The sequence below is a fragment of the Melozone crissalis genome, unplaced genomic scaffold, assembly GCF_028551555.1.
Source record: "Melozone crissalis strain CALT ecotype California unplaced genomic scaffold, PUWL_Pcris_2 ptg000013l_1, whole genome shotgun sequence".
Classification (NCBI taxonomy): domain Eukaryota; kingdom Metazoa; phylum Chordata; class Aves; order Passeriformes; family Passerellidae; genus Melozone; species Melozone crissalis.
The window spans coordinates 59883574-59904767 of NW_026535791.1; the positions used below are offsets into that span (position 1 = coordinate 59883574).

Genomic DNA, 21194 nt, shown 5'->3' on the forward strand with positions numbered 1-21194 from the left:
ATAACCCCTGAGCTTTGCCATGCAGGAATAGCACTCTTCTGTTTGCAGAGCAGCTTAATTTGCAGTGGCATAGCTCTGGGGATGTTATGTTGCCTTAGGAAGTTTGTGCTTATTTTATTCAATTGCTTTAAACAGCAAAATTAGATACTGTCCAGGTCTGACAGGCTAAAAATAGAAGGCTCTTTATCTACACAATAGGGATAAATAAAGCTCTCCTTTCTGGAAAAAAAGCCACAAACCCCACCATTTAAATTTGGCAGAAAATTTCAGCTCCTCTCTTCAGCTGTTACCACTGTAACCACAGTTCCTCAGAAAAGAAGAATGCCAAAGACAAATCTGAGGGAAACACTCAGGAAAACAGTTTTGGGCACACAAGCAGCACTCTTGCACTGATGGATTCCTATTCACAAGAGTTTGTTTTATAGATGCGAATTCAAAATTTGCCAAGGCACCTAAAGACAGAATCCAGCTAAGAAAAAAATGCAAGGAAATACTATGGATTTAAAGAGCTAAAGCTTTGGTTAGAAACAATCATCCTTAACTGGTATTTCCTCTGAGACTGTGAAACCAAAATACATTGCCTGCTGTTGCAGCATATAAAAAAAATAAGTAGCAAGTAACATGTCCTCTTTATTCCAGCAAGTCTGTGCTGCCTCACCTTCCCCCCTAAGGGCTGGGTCAGCCTCCCTCTCTGGAGCCTCCCAGGGGCACAGGGGGACAGTGAGGGGTGAAAAGGCAAAGGGAAAACCTGTCACAAGCCTCCTCCCAGGCCTGCCTGGCAGGAATTCACCTGCACAGACCCAGAGAAGCTGGCAGAGGTGCTGGGGGAAGGTCCAGATGTTCTAAAAGTAAAACCAAGAATCTGTAACAGAGGCTCTGCTGCATCTTACACTGTCAATCCAAATATTCAGACATGTGGCTAGAAAATCATGGGCATTTTACTGTACCTCTCTGGTGGTTGAAGAAGGAAGGACATACCCATCAATGGACAGACCATGGCACTGAAACATTTCAAGAGTGAACAGAAATTACAGTTCTTGCAAGTCAGTCTGAGGGTTCTCTGTTCTAAGCCAATATGTAACAACTTTCAGTTAGGAAAAAAAAAAAAAGCAAAGCAAAAAAACCTCAAATGACACAAAAAGCCCTGTTCAAAAATATTATTTTATCCTTCCTGAAGAAGTTGTTATGTAACTGGTAAAGATTAGAAATAGCCTGACATGACACACCAGAGCATGCTGTGCTCCAGCCCAGCTAACGAAGCAGAGCACTTCAGGAGCCACTACAGCAAAGGCACACAAAGGAGGGAACAAATCAATGGGAGCATTCTGCTGGAAGGGGTTTGGAAATAAAGATAACAAAGAGCAAGACAACAGACCACAAAAGCAAGAACCTTTTTTCATTTTCACTAGAACAACATTTAGTTATGTGTTTCAGATCCAGGACACCACACCTCAGGATGTCAACCACTGGGGGAGAGAAATAACAAGTGGTATAAAGGAAACAATGACAAAACCTTAATGGTGAAAAGGCAGGTTAAAGAGGGACACATCTGTATGTGAGGTATAGAATAGAAACATACCAAGAAGAGGAGACAGATTTTAAAATCAAAAACATTTTAAGAATGAAATATTGAAGATAAGCACAATTAATTTTAACAGCCAGAAAAAACATACAATTACTTCCAGCTATTACATTAGGTCAGAAGTGATGCTCACTCTGCTGGAAGATCCTATTAGTAAATAGCCAAGAGGTCATTTATGATTTGTCTTGGCTGATATCAACACTAACAGCTTCAGTGTAAGGGATTTTAGAAGGACAAACCAACCTAAATTGGTGATGCACTGTTTTCCCAACTAAGCAAGCATGAACAGCTCAGTGCTGCAAGGTGCCAAATGCTGGCCTGGATCCAGCAAAGCAGAAAAGCAGGTGCATAATCACTTTGAAATAAGTTAAAATTTGTAATTCCCTTCTCCTTCTTCCTGGAGAGTTGCATTTATTTTTACATTTCTATACCCCTGATATCCAAGCTGCTGGCAAGGACTTACTTTTCACTTAAAACCAATCAACCAAAACAGAAAATATTAAGAATGCCATACAGCTCAGAAGACCCAGCAAGAGGTCTCAATATATTCTGGAAGAGTTAGAGCAGTTTCCTACTTCATTTCTCACAGCTTTTCTGGCCTGGAGCACAGAGCTGCATTGCACTGCAGTGCCCTTTAGGTGCACTGACAATGTGCCTTAGGCCAGGGCATGCACAACAGGCAGTGGTGGAACAGAGTCATTCAGCCAAAATTCAGCATTGGTGGTTTCAGAGAAAAACACACTTTCAAAGAAACACATGAGCTTGTGTTCAAGAGACACCCTTCTACCAGTGACTCTGGTTTCCACCTGCCAACCAACTTCCACTCCTGGCAAGATGCTCCCCCTGGACCACCACCTTCCCAGGTTACAGCTTGCTTGCTTCCTCCACAGCATTCAGCTTACCTTCTGAAGGATCTTCCACACTTTCTCATAAAAGCCAACAGGGACTCTGTTAATAGCACCATCCAGCCTCCTTCTGCGCAGCCACTGCCCTTTTCTGTCCCCCCAGCTCATGTCCCCACCAGAGCCAGTCGGAGAAGAGCTGGTGGGAGAGGATGGAGTACTGCCCCTCTGTAAGGACATTAAAGCTGGGGTTAGTTGCTTTCTCCCATCCCAAGTGCCACTCCTGGCCAATACTTTTCTGTTCTAATGCTACCTGGGAACCAGGGAAAAAATACAGGCCTTGGTGTCATACAGGATGATGGAGTGGGACTGATCCTTCACCCCCATCTCTCCCCTTTGCAACAAGTTTCATTTCTCCAGTACTTCCACCATTTCTCAACAAAGCAGGCAAGCACTTCAGTGTGGCATAACCCAGTCAACTTCACTGCTTGGTTTAATGCAACATCTGACTATTTTAACAAGCCCAAGCTGCCTCCAGGGCAGTGTCACTGGTGTGCAAGGTGGGGAGATCTGCAGGGAGGTCCCATTCACTTGGACATGGGGCTCAGTGCTGTAAAAGTATCAAAGTATCATAAATCCAGCAAGAGAGGCCTCATGCAAAAGCTCCAATAAAGTAAGTAGATTAAAAATTGACTTGATGAAGCCACAAAATCATCATGCCTGCCTCTCTGTATGTATTAGCCTTGTTTCCTTTATTGCCCTTGTTGCTCTATTATTTTACTCTACCAGGTCTGAACACTAAGTTAGGCAGCAGATAATTTTCAAACTTGGGGCAATACCACCAAATTGCTGTTGTGATTTTCACACACACAGTCTGCCCATTTCTTGCACTCCCAGAGACTGTACTCTTCTGTGTTCTCCTTCCCTTTTGATACATGCTACTTTCAGCCCATAAAGGACTTCTCTGAATGTGCCATCTTAAATCCTCTTATCTCCAAATAAGAAGCTACCTGAGCAATGTTGTGTGGAAGGAGGAGAATGACTGCAAACTGCATGTTTGGAAACTGCAGGCTCATAGACTCTACATAGCCAAGCTCTGCAAAGAAGTCCCCAGCAGCAAACTGTCCATTTCCACTGCTACTAGTGTCCATGAGGCACACGTGGTGCTCCTTTGATGTTCCAGTGTCTGCTGTCCTTTGCCCTGCAAACTGACCATGCCAGACAGAACTCCCTGCTCTGTAGCTGTGTTTTTAGGGCATTTGGGAGGTGTGCCACTGACAGTAAGTCTGAAGATGCAGACAGTGAGAGCTTAGGAAGAGCTACAGTTCTCTGCCTTGAAAGGAGATGACTTCTTGAAGAGATACCCATGCAACCCCTATCTCTGCAACTGGAAGCTATTCTGGGCTCCCCACTGCCCAGAGGCTGTCAGCATTTATCAACACTGCATTACTTTTACGTGCTGAAGGCACCTGTAACAATCCACTATCAAGTAGCTAAATCTGCTATAGACTTTATCTGCTCCAACTGCTTAAACTGCAGAAGAACTAAGTGTGTCTAAACATGAGACTCAACTTCTATTAGGACATTACTAATAAGAATTGGTTCCCAATGGAGACAAGACAAAGAGGAAGGGTTTTAAACCAAGGTTTTAGGCAGGAGAAGACAGGAGATGTCTAGAACCAAGACCCTTCCACACAAACACACACAGGGTGACGAGCAGGTGCAGAGCTACAGATGGTGTTTTACCGTGGAAGCAAACATGCTGCTGGACATGGAGTGCCCCTCATGAAAGAACTACAAAACAAAACCAGACACCAACATCAGACAGGCAGGAGAACAGAACACAGACAAGGTTAGGTAACATACAGCTACAAAGACAAGAAATACAGCATAATCTCAGGGACTCAGGGAAAAACTGCAGCAACCCCTGGCCTCACGCAGTGCTGCACTGCAGCTGGTACCAGGGCAGCTGCTGCTGATTCCCAGGGCCACCATGAGGCACAGCCCACCATGCCAGGAGCTTGTTTGGCAGCCCAGGCCACCCATGGAGCTCCCAGCGTGGCCAGCACAAAAACCAGATTAAGATGCAAGCAAAAGCTCCCTGTGGCTTGGGGCTGAGGGAAAAACTGAGCTCCCTACTTCCATTCCCCATTTGTTGCAATGCCACCAGCTTCTCTTGGCATGAGAAGGTCATCTTGCTGGAGAGACAGCAGGCTGCCAACTGGATGGACAGCACTAAACAAAAAGCTGCAAGGCAATTTTTTGATGAAATGTGGATGCAGCACCTCAGACTTTGAGCACTTTCCTCTAATTGCCCACCCCAAGCCATGCCTTCACATTCATTGTTAATGGTTCTGACTGAAGAAAGAACAGCCACAAAAGAGGGAGCTGCATTTGCTCAACACTCCAGAGATGTTAGTACAAGTACTTGAAATATTCCTTGTAATAACAAAGTGTATTCTGCACCACCCCACCCTACCCCCTGCCAAAGTGTCACTGCATTCATTAGCTGCTGGTCAATTATTCAGAGAATGCAGTGAGATGTGGCAGGAAGCAGCAGGAAGGGCAAAGTGGAGGAGGGGTACAAAAATAAACCCAGCTGACTCCTCTGTGCAAAATACCAAGTTTCTGTGGAATGTGAAAGCAATAGAGGAACTGTGTTCATAATGTCAAGAGAGGTCCAAGTATTGCAGCTCAGGCCCACCTCTGTGTTTCAAGCAAAATAATGCTGCCATCTAGTGCCTTGTCCCTCCTCCTTCCTGGAAAGGCCCCGATTCCAGACATCTCCCTTTGACTGGGAGCCCTGCTCAGACCGACCTCCAAGGCCAGTGCAGCACAGCCAGCAGCACCTTCACAGCCTCCCCACACCCACGATGATGCTGCAGCAGTGGCACAGCTCAAACACAGCAGCCAGGTCTGGGGTCTCTGCTTCCCTGCCTGACCATGGCCCATGAAGAATCATTAACTGATCTTTACTGCCACCAGCAAATGCTTCATGTTAAGACCATGTAAAAATGCCACTCCTTTCTGAAGGTTTATTCAATCTGTTTCATCAATCAAAGGAAAACATCAAATATTTCCTTAGATGAGGCTGCTCAAAGCCCCATCCAATCTGACCTTATACATTTCCAGGGACAGGGCATCCACAACTTCATGGGGCAATCTGTTCCATTGCCTCTCCCCCTTCATTAAAAAAGTGTCCTTGCATCTAATCTAAACCGACCCTTTCCATTTCAAACTGTTGCCCCTTATCCTGTCACTACAGGCCTTGGCAAAAAGCATCTCTTCATCTTTCCTTTAAGCCTCCTTTATATATTGCAAGGCTGCAATAAGGTCTCTTGGTGCCTTCTCTCCCTAGTTTGAATAATCCATGAGGAAAAATAAAACCATTCTTACAAATGTATTTTATTTGACCACTACCTTCCTATTTATTTAAAGCAAAAGAAAATTGCATCTGATAGAGACACAAAATAGAGAAATCAAATCACTCATACGAAAACCATCAGTCACATTCATTCAGAGTATTTTGGTTGTGTTTTTTGTGACCTCTCCATATACTCAGCTGAAGTATAATTTAAACTATTGGACTTGAATATGTATGTATAGATTCTAGCAGTAATCATCCTCCATTCCTCAAGAAGCAGAGCCTGAAGAAAACAAAACAAGATTCCTTTTCCACAGGGATCTTTTCCAAAAGGCATGTGGTCCAGTTTTGCCACTTGGGCCAAGTACAAGAATGAACACTGCATAAAAGCTTCTCTTTGTTCATCTGACTTTCCCTTAGCTAAACATGATAGAAGAGCTGTTTTTACAGTGGACAACATGAATGCATTACAGTTTGATCAAGTTCTTCTATATCCAGCATGTGAAACAAGAATAAAAGAGGAAGAACATTTTTGGAGGAAACATCTCTTAACTGCCTTCTATTTAGTGATCGGTTTTAAAATCAAAGCAACTTTGGAAATTTCTGTTAATTAGCAGGAATAAAACCTGACATACCACAGTTCCAGAACATCTGTATTTTCTGATGAGCATTGACAGAAAACCCTCACCTGCTTCATCTCACTCTTCAATTTAGTAATACCACTTCTTTCTGTTTTGGTTGCTCCAGAATGCCCCATCTCATGAATAGAAATTGCAGGGCTGGATGAAGAAGAATCTACAGGTCGCACTAGAGAAGCAAATGGACATTTTTAACATTCTAGTGGTAGAAAAATAGATTAAATTCTATCTAAGAAGTAAACACAAATCATTTCAGAAATGTGCAATGCTCTTGGTGACAGCATCCTTTCACAGAACCACATCAAGAGTTCAAATCTGATTGTATCAAGTAAGGGGCCTCAATCCATTCTTGGATATCCAGAGACTGATTTTCCAGGACAGTGAGCAATTGTAAATTTAGTCAGAATTGCAACGAGTCTCTGAGGGTCTACAGAAGAGCCCAGGAGACAGCTGATGTGCCAGTCAGGAATATGTGGGCATCAGACATGCTTCTTGAAGGCAGGTTAGATTTGACCTTTTAATGGCTTTTGTTCTGGTTCCATAAAATGTCTTCATTTTAAAAGTTTGCCTTCCTATTACTGAAAACTTGATACAATCTTATTTCAGTGCAGGAGAGCTTCCACCATATGTGTTTTGTTTATTTCACAGCAGACAAACACATGTACTGGTCACCCATGATTAGTACATTACCTATACCTTTATTTTACATAGATCCCCACTTGTAAGGCAGTCTAACTTAGTATATAAAAATTAACAACTTACAGCTTCTTTCCACTCCAAACTCTTTCCCACTGAGAATATGATGTAGGAGACTTTTCATATCAAAGGGGCTTAGATTCATCAAGCTCTCTGAAGCTTCTTCACCTAGTTAAACAAAATAAAACAAAACAGAATGACAAATGTCACTGGGAAGACAACAAGCTATAAAGTCAGCTAAGGAAACTGTGAATGAAGTCCAATCACATTTTACTCATTTGCTAGCCCTTCCTTTACAAAAAATTAATATGTAGTCACATTTCAGAGAAAATATATTTCAGGACTAAACAACAAACACTCCACAGAAATAACATTATTTGCATTAATCTTTATTATGCCCTAGCTTGTGCAAAACTTCACTGAAGCTCATGATGAGAAAGCAGTTGCTCCCTTATAGAACAAGATCACTTGGAAAGGTATGACAGCCATCTCCCCAGGTGACAGGTGGACCTAAATTCCAGAGACAGAGTATTCCATAAAGAATGTCCTCTGATATTCTTTGAATAACTGGGTGCTGGGGGGAGAGAAATCTTTCATTAAATAATAAAAAAAGTGATTTTCAAGGTTTGTAACTGCACATATGAACTAAGAGGTTAATAGAAGGAATTAATACATATCAATGAAAAGATCAACCACAAAGAGTGAAGCAAAAATGCTACCATAAGTACCCTTACAATGAAGCTGCTTCCTACCTGAGCATTTGAGACTCCGTGCCAGCTCAGTGGCCATCACCTGGATTATCAGACCAATGCGGAGCCGCAGCATCTCCACAAAAAGGCTGGGCTGGGAGCGGACGTACATGGCCAGGTACATGATTATCTCCTGTAAGCACAGATCCACAAAGGCACCTGTCAGAGTGGGTCTTCATGGCTTTCCCTGCCTCACAGCAACACTGGCACAGCACTGGGCACAGCCCAAGAAGCCTTTTGGCACAGGCTGCATACCTGTGTCAGGACTGCAATGCTGATGTCTTGGCCACTGGCTTCGTAAATGAGATCTGTGAGCTCCTCAGGGGGCAGAGGGCTGCAAGAAATCAAACCACAGGTAGCAGTGACTCAGCACAACCAGCTATTAAATTCTTGAGCAAGCACTGGCATCAAATCACCCAGAACAAAGGTGCCTACAATTCTACCTGAGTGGCTACAAATCCCTTTGAGGGCAAGGAGTAAGGATTAAAAGAAGATAATAGCAGCAGGAAGGTACCAGCAGGAAGATGAAGGGCAGCCTGTGCCCGAGGCAGAGCTCCCACTTACGTGGTAATGATTTTCTCACGGGGTTCTGGGGGCAGGCCCACTGTAAGTTGCTTGTGGTGTGACAGAAGGTCTGTGCATGCCTGTCATAAGGGGACAAAAAGCAAGAGACCTTTCTCTGTGTCATGTGGAAGTGATACGGCTTTTAATTCACCAAATCAAGTTAATTACATTTCTTTAGCAATATTTAAATGCATTTCTATTAATTACCAGACACACAAATCCAGCAGAATGCTGTTAAATAGTTGTCAAAGATCTCCTGAGGTCAACAGGGTTATGAGAGTCTGAAAGTAGCCTGTTTCCCTGCTCAGTGAAATCAGCAGCACAATGATAAGATTAGGAACTCTAGTGGGGCTGGCAGATCAATAAAGGCTTTCATCCTTTATCATAAGATAAAGTTTTCTTCTTTATTTAAGACAATAATATTTTTAATCAGTGAAAAGTTTGGCAGCATCAGTTAAAAAAATCCTGTGTACTAACATATCTCCTAAAACAAACACCCAGCATACTGCACCACATTCCTGATACAGTCTGAAATAGGTACTTTCCCAAGTACCACAGTGTTTACTCTTTCATATTGACCTCCTTTAAAAGCAGATGTTCAGTTTACCTGTTCTAGTATCCTGAATCAAAAAACATCACAGAGCAGTGTTCCTCTGATTTTGAAGAGTCTATTTTCATTCCCTTAACATGGAAGAAAACAGATAATCTCTATTCCTCCTCCCCAAGTCTTTGTCCTTTTCAAGTTAACATACATGGCTTTTTGTGAGCATGTCTGTACTGCTTGTCCATTGTGTCTTGAGAAGGCAAAAATTTCTGTGCTTAATGAAGTACCATGCACAGTGATCATCACAAACTGCTCCCCACAGACAGGACTGTCACTAAAATAAGGCATCCTAGATGTGACACAGAGCCTTGAAAATGGCCAGGAATTACAGAAAGAGCTCCTCAGAAATATGCAAGGGATTACTAGAAAATTAAACAAATACTTTCAGAATACTTGGGAGGAAACCTTTTTGTAATGATCAAAATCATGTCTGTACTCTTAACAGTGGATTTTTCTTGTTACCACTTAATAGTCATGGATATTTAAATGGTTCCAAACATCCATTCACAAGGGAGACTGTTGACCCAAGGGGATGGAAATGGGCAGAAATGTTTTTGTGTCATCACCAGCACCCTGACAAAGCAGTGCTCCAGAAGTGTTCATACCATCACAACAGCAATAGACAATTACCAGTGACAACTGCAGCATTCAAAGCACACAATTAAGCTTCTCCAATTAACAGAGATGAAATGAAGCCTTCACAACTATTTACAGTGTGACATTCTCAGTCCATGCCAACATTAGCACAGTTTGCAGTACAGATGAAAGATAAGGATGTGGTAAGACTCTAGATCAGAAAAACAACCAATATTTAATTTAAAATGCTGCACTTTGTATGTTGCAAAGTAAAACCAGAAGAACAAGCACAAACCCCAACAGCAAACTGGTAGTTTTTTCTCTGTTCCCAGGCAGGAAGCTGAACCAGGATTATTTGTATTTCATACCTCAGCCAGGACTTCAACTCTCTTTTTGAGTATGCCAGAAATGTAGCGGATTAAGCCCCACTCCTGATTGAGGCCTGCCTTTCTGTAGAGCTCATTGAGGAGGCAGTGGACAGTGACCCCATACTGTCCATCCAGCTGTGTGTCCCAGTCAGCACCTCTGCCACAAAGCAAACAGGAGGGAATTGTCATCAGGCACAATGCTAAACTTTTTCACATGGCTGGATTTTGACTGCTTTGCTCATGTTGGTGACATTAAATACCAAATAAATACCAAATGGGACATCTGTGCCTTCACCACAGATTGACTCTGTGTGGACAAAATCCTCTTGATACCAGGAACTTTCACCCTGACTTGAACACTCACTCAGCTGTGAGCCAGCACCTTGAAAAGGAACCACCAGAAGGATTTCCTACTAGACTTTAAATTGAGCATTCACAGACAGTTTGCTGCAGGAACACTCCAGGTAGTGCTTTGTCAGAGCAGAATTCAACAATACCTTCAGTGCTGCTGAAGACTACACCCATTTTCCAGATCCTTCAGGGGGATTTTTTAGCCATTCCTCCTTCTTAGCCATTAACTAAACTTCTGTGTTGCTTATGCCATTACTGAAAAAAGCAAAGGAGATTTCTCTTCCTTTGAAATTCACTTTTGAAATTCACTGCATTATAGCTTCTCTTTGGTAATGTTTTGAACTGTCACAGAATGACTTTTCAACTCCTGCTGACAGAGTCCACCAGAGGACCATCTGCCTGCTCAACAGTCTCCCTTGGTGAAATTACTGGTGTTACATGCAGTAAAACAACAAAACATATTTTTTATAGGATTTCCTCTACTCTTTAAGAGAGGATGCTAAACATTTTGTTTGGGAAATCAAGAAGATCAAAGATGTCCACACAGGAGACAGACTAAAATAAACAAAAATGCAGTCTTTGCAGCAGTAGGGAAGACCATCTGTGATTAACACATACTTGTCTTTGCACCAAAAGCTAACTACCTGACAGGTTCCAGCAGTATTGTCCTGCACAGGAAAAAAAAACAAGCTCAATAAACACACTTCAGAAGATGATTCTGTTGTTTCTACTTGCACTTTGTTCCCATCAAACTCATTAAATAGCAGGTGTTTACTAACTCCAGCAGATGGGTCCAGACTGCTTCCAAGAATGTTTTAAAAAGTATCAAATTTTAGCCAGTTTTATACCTAAATATGCAAAGGGATTAGAGGAAAAATAGTGAACACCCCTTAAAATTGCATTTTGCCTTTAGTTACAAAATGGCAAGATGAATTTTCCCTCCACTTTCATTCTTGTGTATGAAAATCACACCAAATCTTTGTGAACTTCAAATTGAGTGCCACAAATATAGCAGAGTGTGTTCTCATACATTGAAAGGATTTGTGCATCTAATTTGTGAGCCCTGGAGACTTTTTGTACTTGTAACTGTGAGCCAATCAACTCTAGAATTTGCACAAGTCAAGTAATTCCTGTAATCAAACTAACTGAAAATATGCTTGTTAAAGCACAAAATATTTCCACTGTCCCCTCAAAACACAACCTGAACAGTGGAAACTTTTTGCACAAGAAAAATCAGATAGTGGTGACCAAATTAAAGATGCTGAAGCTCACACTCAGGCAACTTACTTGAGTATATGCAAGATGTACAAGATATCTGCTTGATCATGGAGTGTTGGACATTCCTTCAGCTGATCAACAAGCTTCCTGCAATCCAAATCACCATGAGCATCTTTAGGTAAGTGCAAAACATTTTCATGGTCCTGATAACAAAGATGGATGAAAAATCACAAGACACGACCTTGAAAAAAGTAGCAGATCTGTAACTTCAATTAAAATGGCATTAAAAAAATCACAACAGTCTTGCAACAAAGCTCTGCACTTGAAATAGAGACACATCACTTAGTTCTTGCCAGGGTACTGCAGGCACAGAAAGGAGACCAACCCCAAGAAACACAATCCCCAGAATGGAACCTTGTATCTATTTTTCTTTTTTGACAAAACAAAGAAATCTGATACTGCATACTTTTATCTGCATACTTTCCTGTCATCTTATGTTACTTGTAAAGAGAAAAGCAGAAAGATAGTATTCTTTTTTTGTAGAAATAATTTAGAGCTTTTTGAGTTCCATCTCTAACCTGTATATAAGTGGTTTTTTATGAATGCAAATATTGCCATTATAAATTTTCCAAGGTCATGAAAGTAAAATGGTAATTAATCAGATGATGGATGTAATCTTGTGGTGAATTCTTGGATGAAAAGAAGTTTTGTTTAACAATCTGTTCAGCAATTTATATAATCCTAAAAATACCATTTCCACAAACAGAGCCTTGTGCAGAGCAGAATCCCTCAGGAGGGTGGATAGAACCTCTTTTAGCCATTCTCAGCATCTGGCCACATATACCAAGACAAAACAAGTGCCCAGCACAACCCCATCTTCATGCCTTGAGGTGGGATTTGGCTGGTGCCCTAAGGACATTCACATATTCCCTCTTGCCCAGATGTTAGTATAAGCAGCATTTCTTGGAAAACATCTCTAAAGCCTGTGAACATCCTGTCCTTCCCCTTGTGTTCAGCTAGAACTAAAGACAATGACTTAACTTTTGGCTTTTAAAAATAAAGCAATCATTATGTTCTTTTCTGTTTTGCACATTCAATTAAAAACTTTCCACTTGATAGTGTCTATTTGACTAAAAAACCTTCATCCAGCCAAGAAAATAATTTCCAAAACAAGGGAGTGCCTTGGACAGAATGGCTTGTCTGTGAAGAAAAATGAGACCTGGCAAGGGTTTGGAAGGAAAACAGGAGGAAAGGCTACAGCATTGCATCCTAAACTCACAAACAGCATAAAAATTCCCACACTTTACCTTTGTCCCAAAGAAATGAGGATTATCAACAAGATTCAGAGACTTTCGGTGTGTGTTCAGAACTTTAGTGGGAAGAGACATGGACACAGCTGAAAAGCAAAGAAAAAATTTATTGTTTCAGTAACATGAAAATCAAAACCACCTACATGAAGCAGCTTGACTAGGTAAAAACAACAAAAATACCTCCAAGAGTCAAAATACAGAGGCAGTGCTTCTGAGATGTGTGCAGAACAAGCTCATGTTCTGAACTTTGTCTCCTCATAGGTTTGCTCTGAGAGCTTCTGATTTCAGCATGTCAAAGGCTCAGGAGCTGCATGCTCAACTGATACCTTTTATTTGGCCTGTGACTCCAAAATCCTGCAGCAAAATGACCTGACCCTGCCAAGTGTTTTAAACATTTCAACAGGAAATGAGTGGAGAAAATGGCCTAAGACTTCATAATTAAAATTGTAATGCTAAATGCAGGATAATGCTCTGTTACCTTCATATGCTGAATTCAATGGAGGATCAGATGATGTGGCACATGAAAGATTGCAGAAAAAATTAACAGAAAAGCTTGGAAGTTATTAATTTACACTGAGGTTAAGGGAAGTATTCCATTGACCAGGGCATTGAATACTACATATCTGCATATAAATCAATGCATATGTCAGAATCTATCAACAAATTCAGCCAAAGTCTTCTTTTGGTGCATATCCTCCAATCAGGCTATCAGAAATGCAGCATAATTAGAAAGACTGTGCTCCCTCTCTACTCCATTTGTTCTTACAAATTTAGAAAGTACATGTGAATTTTTATGTTTTTCTTGTATTGAAAAATTTCATTTCACAGCAACTTTATTAAAATTAAAAAGCACATTTTGTCTGCCTTTATAAGCAAAGACAAAACAATTAATTAACTGATTTGGGTCCTAAAATTCTATCCAACGAAGAAGCTGTAGCAGCTTCCATAACATTAATTTTGATTATATATTACATTTCATGCAGGTTTTCTGTGTATACACCATGGCACAGGATACTGGGGGAACATGACAGCAACAACTTTAGTCATTCTTACTTGTTAAGGAATTTCTTATTTCTTTTCTATAAGGAAAGAACTAGTGGCACAAGTAGGTCAAAAGGTATAATTTTTAAATACTTGAACTTACCCCTTGTAGTAGCCAAACCAGGTTTTTAAATTATAATCACTAAATAAACAGTAGGGAGAAATACCTGGAACTTCCAAGCCCTTTGTCTTGGCCATTATTGACAGTATCTCCTCTGTGGAATGATTTGCACTGAACACAGGAGGTTCAGTTGTTGTCTTTGAAGTTGGAGGCAGGTATGACTTCAGGGCTGTGCTCTGCAGGACATCATTTATATACTGATCCAGCTCATCCTGGCTATCTAGTGTAACATTCATAAAAAATAAAGGTTTCTTAAAGGTAAAAACCACTATTTACCATCATCACCTTCTTATTCAAACACACCACTATATTATTGCTTATTTATAAGGACACTCAAATATGCAAAAATAGTGTAAGGAAGAGATTTTTTAAGCCCAAAAAATTGGAAACAAAAGAAAAAAAAACATTTTTGACATTGAAAACAGATTTAGAAGCTAGTTTTGCCTGTCAAAGGTAAAGGAATCAAAAGGGGTTTTATTTTGCTGGTGGATCATAGAACACAGCTGGACTTGATGACTGTAAAAGTCTCTTCCAACTTGTATGATTCTAAGACTACAATCTCTTCCACACAAGCTCTTGTCCATGACTCTTCACAGTCCTTTTCCCTCTAACCTCTCCCACACCTCCCCACCTGCTGACTCTCCAGACTCAGCTCTGCTGTAGCAGATGCCAGTCAATGCCACACTACAAATGCAGGAAGAACACACATGAACTCATTCTCCTGTCCTCAGGTGGGTGCACAAGAAAACCAAATGACCATCAGCCGTGCACAGAGCAGACTCTGCACTGCAGGCAAAGCCAGGCTCTGCTGATAGAACTTGACAGAGAAAAAAATACCAAGTGAAAAAACACTACTACCTTTTTCACAGAAATCTGCTGGGTAGTCTCCATATTCACTGTCAGGACTATTACAGTTGTCATTATGGTCATCAAACAGTTTTAGGTCACAATCTGGATCCAGGAAGCTCAGATTTGTATGGAAAGAGGTGGTAAGAAATTCTGATAGCTTGCCTATCTTCACCCTGCAAAAGGGGACACATGCCAAAGAGCATTAACATCCACCATCCTGATACTGATTAATGCTCACTTAGCTTTCAACAGCTCTTCCAAAATTTATGAAACCTACTGTTCAATCCACCTTTGGCAACTGTAAAGCCACAGAAACTGGCACTGAAAAATAAAAAAGGAAAACAACAGTTGCACATCCAGCTGGGTACTTACTGCTCTAGGTACTAATTGATTTTAACTGTGCTATGGTAACAGGCCTAACTCAAAGCCTAATTATGCAGGGTGCTGTATGTTCATATGAAGAGAGACCCTGAACTCCAAGGACCTGAGCTCCAAGGATAATGCATAAGAAACTAGGGCTGAGAAGGCCCCATGAATGTGTCTCTTCACAGAACTGGAGGCTGCTAAACCATCTGTGCTGGTTTTAGGGATAAGACTGAATGATGAGGCTATGCTTTGGATTTGTGCTGATAACACAGGGATGCATTAGGTACTGCTAAGCAGGGCTTACACAGCACCCCAGCCTTTCCTGTTCTCACCCCACCAACACAGGCTGGGGGTGCACAAGGAGCTGGGAGGGGACAAGCCAGGCAGCTGACCCCTGCTGACCACAGGGACATCCATGGTGTCATGCTCAGCTTATTAAGCTGGGGGAAAAATAATGAAGGAGGATGCTCAGGGATACAGAAGTTTGTCTTCCCAAGCCACAGTTACATTTGATGGAGTACAACTTTCCTGAAGATGGTTGAACAACTGCCCATGGAAAGTGGTGAATGAATTTCCCATTTTGCTTTGCCTGCATATGTGGTTTTGGCTCTACTTACTAAACTCTCTTTATCACAACTCACGAGTTTTCTGACTTGTATTCTTCCAATTCTCTCCCCAGTCCCACTAAGGGAAGTGAGGGTGAGTGGCCATTGGGGCTGAGTTGTTGACTGGAGTTAAACCATGACAATATTTGATTGTCAAAGGAAGATACTGATTGAGGGGGAAAGCAGAAAAAGAACAGGGAGATACTGTGGCATCATATTTTACACACAGATGAATGGAACACTCCAGCTTACAAGTACTAATGCAATCAACGTTGAAAACATGTCCAGTAACTGTGAAAGTGATTTACTTTTTAATAACAGAAGGCCAGCCAGATTCATATTTCAAGACTCCATATTTCCAAAGATTTGATGTCTGTTTTCTTTATCCATTAATGGCAGTCAGAGATGGCACACTTTTTGGGAGACAGATCTTTTCCACTGCACCTGAGGCCCAGCTACCATTTGATTGCCACATAATAATTAAAGCTGAAACTTCCTTCTCTGCAGTATTTTAGTACCAGTACAAACCGAGACTTTTACAGGATTTAATTTTAAAAATCATGGAGATAATAATTTGGCTATTCTGACATTACCTTGCACCTCCAAAATAACCATCTTCTAATTTTCTTATTGTGGCAAGAACTGCTGGATGAATGTCAGTACCATCATCAACTAAAAAAGAATAATGGAAGAATTGAAGCTCATCAACACATTCTTAAATTATCTCATCCAAATACAGTGTATTACTGGGTGTTGTCTACAATGTAAATCAGGCAAATTTTAAGCAGAACCCACAACTGCTATCAATACTATCTTGTTCAAAAATCCCAGACAAACAAGCAAACAAAACACAACCCCTGGATAAGTTCTAAAGACAAACACCAACCCACTCAAGACAAGTTCCAAAGGGATTTCTATGAAATTTCTTTAGACAGAAATAGCATGGAAATGATCAGTGATGGAAGCATATGAAGAGAAGCATAATAAAATAAAAATTAAATATCACCATGTAATCAAAATTCAGCATACACATGAAAAAACTAAACTGTACTTCTGATGTCAAAAATCCTGCTACCTGTCTCCTCTCAAACCAACATCCATCCTATCCTCCTGCAGTAATCTGCTTGAAACTGAAAATTAGGTTTACCAAGCATTGTGTGGGTGATGGGAAATGTCAAGGTTGGTCTCCCTGTCATCCTCCAGCAAGAAGTGAGGTAAGCCAGCTCTGTCTTGAGCATCTCCACAATCATCTGATTGTCTAGAGCCAGATAGAAGTGATGCTGGTCAGTAAACTAGAGAAGAGAAAAACACAATGTAGGGGTAGTTGTTAGTGCTTCATTTTTTCTTTTTTTTCTTCCATTAAATCATTCACAAAAGCCATATGAGCTACTCCTGACCACAACACAAATGACCTGAATTAACCTAACACGGCCTCAGACAGAAATCCATGCTTGTGCAAGAGTCCATTTCCTTACACCTGGAGACTGACCACCAAAGTAAGCTGTACAAACAAAACCTGGGCAAGCACAGCCATGAAGCAGAACCTTCCCCATGACCAACTACACTGACCTATGATCTGGAAGATGGAAGTACTCTAAATGTGGAAAAAAGCTAACAATAGTAACAAAAACAATAAACAGGCTTAAGTGCATACTGGTACTGGGAGCTGTATGTGTCCAGTGACTGTCTGTCTCTTGGGAACCATCTGAAAGTCAGGCAGAACACAGAAAAGCTGGCAGTCACTGAGGAAAAAGGCACATGAAATGTGCAATGGCCAAGTGCTGCTCCCACTGCAGCAGGAAACCAAGAACCACAGTAAGAGAATATTGTGGCTACTTCAGGAGCTGGAACCAAAGAAGCTGGACAAATAATGGAAAGTATACCAGATCAGCCACAACAGAAGTTAAGCAAACCTAGAAGCCTTGGGGAGGGGTAAGTGCAAAAAGAACATGGAAGTTCAAACTGACAAAGTCCTGAGAAATTTTTTCACAGAAGGAATTAGGAACTAGCCAAAACAATCCTTGAGCCACTCATAGTTAGCTTTGGTAATTCAGGAAGAAAAAGTTCCAGAAATCCAGAGACAAGGAAACACACTGCCCACCTTTAAAAAGGAAGAGATGTTTAAAAAGTCAGTCCAATTCCAGTGCGTGGAAGCAAAGGAAAACAAAGCAAATTTGAGACAGACAAGATAATGACAAAATGATAAAGTAAGATGGTCAAAAACCAATCTCAACAGATTAGTCCAGTTTGCTTCTTTGGAGCAACCAGATGGTAAGTATATGAAAGTGGCTGACACCTGCCAGCTTCTGTAAAATTCAGCTCACACTAGTGAGCTGACAAAAATTCCTAGGAAGCAGAACTAATTTTAAAATTATTCTCAGAAGGTAGTTATTAACTGTTTTTTCAGAATTCTGTATCTGAATGAAGTCAGCCTTTGCCCCACACCTAATCAATGTTTTCACTAGAAAAGAGAATGAAATACAAATGACAAAATCCCAAATTCTGTGGACACTAGTCAAGATCAACAAGATGATTTAATTGCTAACCTTAGGAAGGTGACATTAAACATTAACTCCATCTACCTCAAAAAAAAAAAATAGGGGAAGTTTCTGGCTTCGAAGTACAATGGAAAATGTTATGGAGGTTTGAGTAAAACTTTGAATAAGCAGGAACTGTTACTGTATTGCTAATGTGAAGACAAATGCCATTTTGGAATATCCTAGTAAGTATGTCCTTATTTGATACATGACAAGATTTTAGCAGGAATATTGGCTCTTACTTACACAGTAAGATGTGAACTAAGAGGTATTTTGAAAAAAAAATCATATCTCTAAGGAATTTGTCCCTTATTTGCAAAAGTGAAAATTGGTACAGGGAAGTAACACAACAACTAACATTTTATAAAGCTGTGATCAACTGACATGGGGAAGAATGAGAAAGGATCTACATTTTTGCAGTAAATCTGACTTCTTTGGACATTATGAAGCAGTACAGAAGCCTTTCACAGAGTCCACTGAATGCCTTCAGCTGGAGTTTAAAGACTTCATTAGTCAAACATCTGTTTAGAAGGGTGGATGCATTCTTTACCCTGCATCAGTTGTACATGCTTGGAGCAGGGGACTCCCTGGCCATCTATTACCAACTGCTGGAATAATTCTATTGAAGTAAGTCTGTTGCAGTTCATTAAATGTATCAATAGGAGCCATTGATTCTGTGAGGATCCAAACTTTCAGCAACGTTGAAAAAATGCACTAAAGAGAAAAAAAACCCACAACATCCATTTCTCAGCATTACTACCCCTTCAACAACATAATGAAAAGATCACACCTTCACTTCCTAGGGGTTACAGTATTTGGCACACTTATGTGGTATTAAATTTCTCATCAAAGCAATTGGTAGAAAGATACATTAAGTGATGTATTTCTGCAGAAACTCTTTTCACTGATTAGAATGTTGGTGTGGGCAGAGATCAGTAACAACTCTGTACTATTGATTCACTGTGTTCTCCTAAGCCAGAAGCCAAAGAAACCAGACTCTGTATGACTGAAAAGAGATTTATCAGCAGTTCTACCATGCTGATCACCCCATGCTCTTAAAAACCCAACAAAGTAAAGCCCATCTGCTGTTTCAGCCCTGCTCCACCTAAGGTACAATGACAGCAGGGAAAAGCAAAGTGCTTCACTAATGATTCACCATTAAGAAAGGAGGGATTTTCCTGCCAGCTTTACATGCTTACCTGAGGGGTAAAAGCAAATATTTGATTTCTTATCACATAGAGCTTGGAGGTGCCCAACACCCCAATGTGCCGGTGTGGTCGGCCGCTTAACTTCATGTTCTTGTTCCGGCCTGGAAAGGAAAGGGAAAGGAAAGAATCTCAGCTAACATCTCCTGTGTTGTTTTCCAAAATAACCACTTTAGACAGGAAAATCAACTCCACTAATACCAGTGGAGTATTAATACCAGTAAGGCAGAAAACCAGTAACAGAGTGTGAGGCTACAAACTACAAATTGGTTTTGTAGTAAGCAGCAATATAATAACCAGAGTCTTTCAAAGGCCTGATTAAAAATTAAAATTTTGGCTTCACTTGTCACGGATATGGTCTTATAATTACAGTAATTGCTCAGCACCCAAAGCTTCCCCACCAAGAAGGTGAAGATGTGATATTACAAAAAACAAAGCTATCAACATAACCCAGAAATTCCAGTGTTTTCAGATATAGGACCTTAAAACCTCATGTCTGCAGGCTAAATCAACACACAAAGTACTTCTAAAAACAACAAAAGATTTTCATCAGGCTTCAGGAAGCTTCACTTTTCTCAGTAGAGCTTATTATCCACACTCCAACCTCTGCACCAGCAGCCAGGAGCTCTCTCGAATCTTTCTGACAAGAACAAACAACCACGGCCTGAAAAAATACTACTGTGAACATTCCCAAGGAAGTCACTGTTAAAAACAATGTATCAAATCATCCTACTCACACTCCCCCACTAGTGAAAGAAAGCTATCATGGGTTATAATAAAATAAATGTAAGCCTTAGCAAAGCCCTGCGAATGTTTCATTTTTTCAGAAGAACTTTGAGATGAAGAGCCAGATTCTTTCACAGAAGCTTCTCTGTGTAAAAGGCATACTTTCTAAAATTTATCTGGAGGCCCCCTTACTTTGAATGATTCCATAAAAAGCTCCCTGTTAAAACAAAAAAAAACAAGCTCACAAACAAAAACCACCACAACAAAAAGTGTTCAGCCCATGAGCAGCCTCAGCATTATCTGTAACCAAATTGCCATGGGAACGTGCTCCTGACTGCCAGAGAAGCAGGATACAGCTCCCCTTGTCCAGACAGCAAAAAATCTACCAGTGCTGAGTCACCCCACCTCAATTTTATTTTATAGCAGTATCCACAGTTTTAAATCATGAGTTGCTGGCATGCCTGAAGAAGTAAAACTGAGTTAAATTAGGAATACATGCAGCAAACTTTCCACCAAGACCCAAATAATTCCATCAAGGATTATCAAGAATAAGTTATAAAGTTATAAAAGACTTAACAACTAGAACCAGTCAGAGCTTTGGAGCATTTATTTAAGTCAATTCAGGCTCTGAGGAAAACAGGACTTGAGAGTCATTGCTGAGGAACTGGAATGTATTTAAAGTCTTGTTTAGAAAAGCCCTAAGGGCTTCTGGGTTTGCAAAAGAGACAGAGAGCTTCAGCAGCTTATCTCAGCTCCAGGCTGGAAGGAAATTTAGCAAGAACCTGACAGCCCAAAGATGCTCTGATAGCAGCACAGCTTCCCTGATTTGGAGCAGAAAACTTCCCAGACTGCCTGCTCAGAAGATAAAAATCATACTGCCCA

General features: G+C 40.8%; 1 protein-coding gene across 1 annotated transcript in view; it reads right to left on the minus strand.

Moving 5' to 3' along the window:
• PHKA2 (phosphorylase kinase regulatory subunit alpha 2) overlaps positions 1–21194 on the minus strand; it is a 43497-nt gene that overhangs the window by 3815 nt on the left and 18488 nt on the right. The window contains exons 15-29 of the mRNA XM_054272098.1: positions 19581–19690; positions 16992–17136; positions 16438–16516; positions 14883–15046; positions 14071–14244; positions 12860–12948; positions 11622–11755; positions 9984–10140; positions 8436–8515; positions 8127–8205; positions 7875–8004; positions 7189–7290; positions 6477–6595; positions 2485–2652; positions 948–1001 (exon numbers count right to left, since the gene is read on the minus strand). Of these exons, the coding sequence (XP_054128073.1) occupies positions 948–1001; positions 2485–2652; positions 6477–6595; positions 7189–7290; positions 7875–8004; positions 8127–8205; positions 8436–8515; positions 9984–10140; positions 11622–11755; positions 12860–12948; positions 14071–14244; positions 14883–15046; positions 16438–16516; positions 16992–17136; positions 19581–19690 (1784 nt within the window). The remainder of the gene's footprint in view (positions 1–947; positions 1002–2484; positions 2653–6476; positions 6596–7188; positions 7291–7874; positions 8005–8126; positions 8206–8435; positions 8516–9983; positions 10141–11621; positions 11756–12859; positions 12949–14070; positions 14245–14882; positions 15047–16437; positions 16517–16991; positions 17137–19580; positions 19691–21194) is intronic.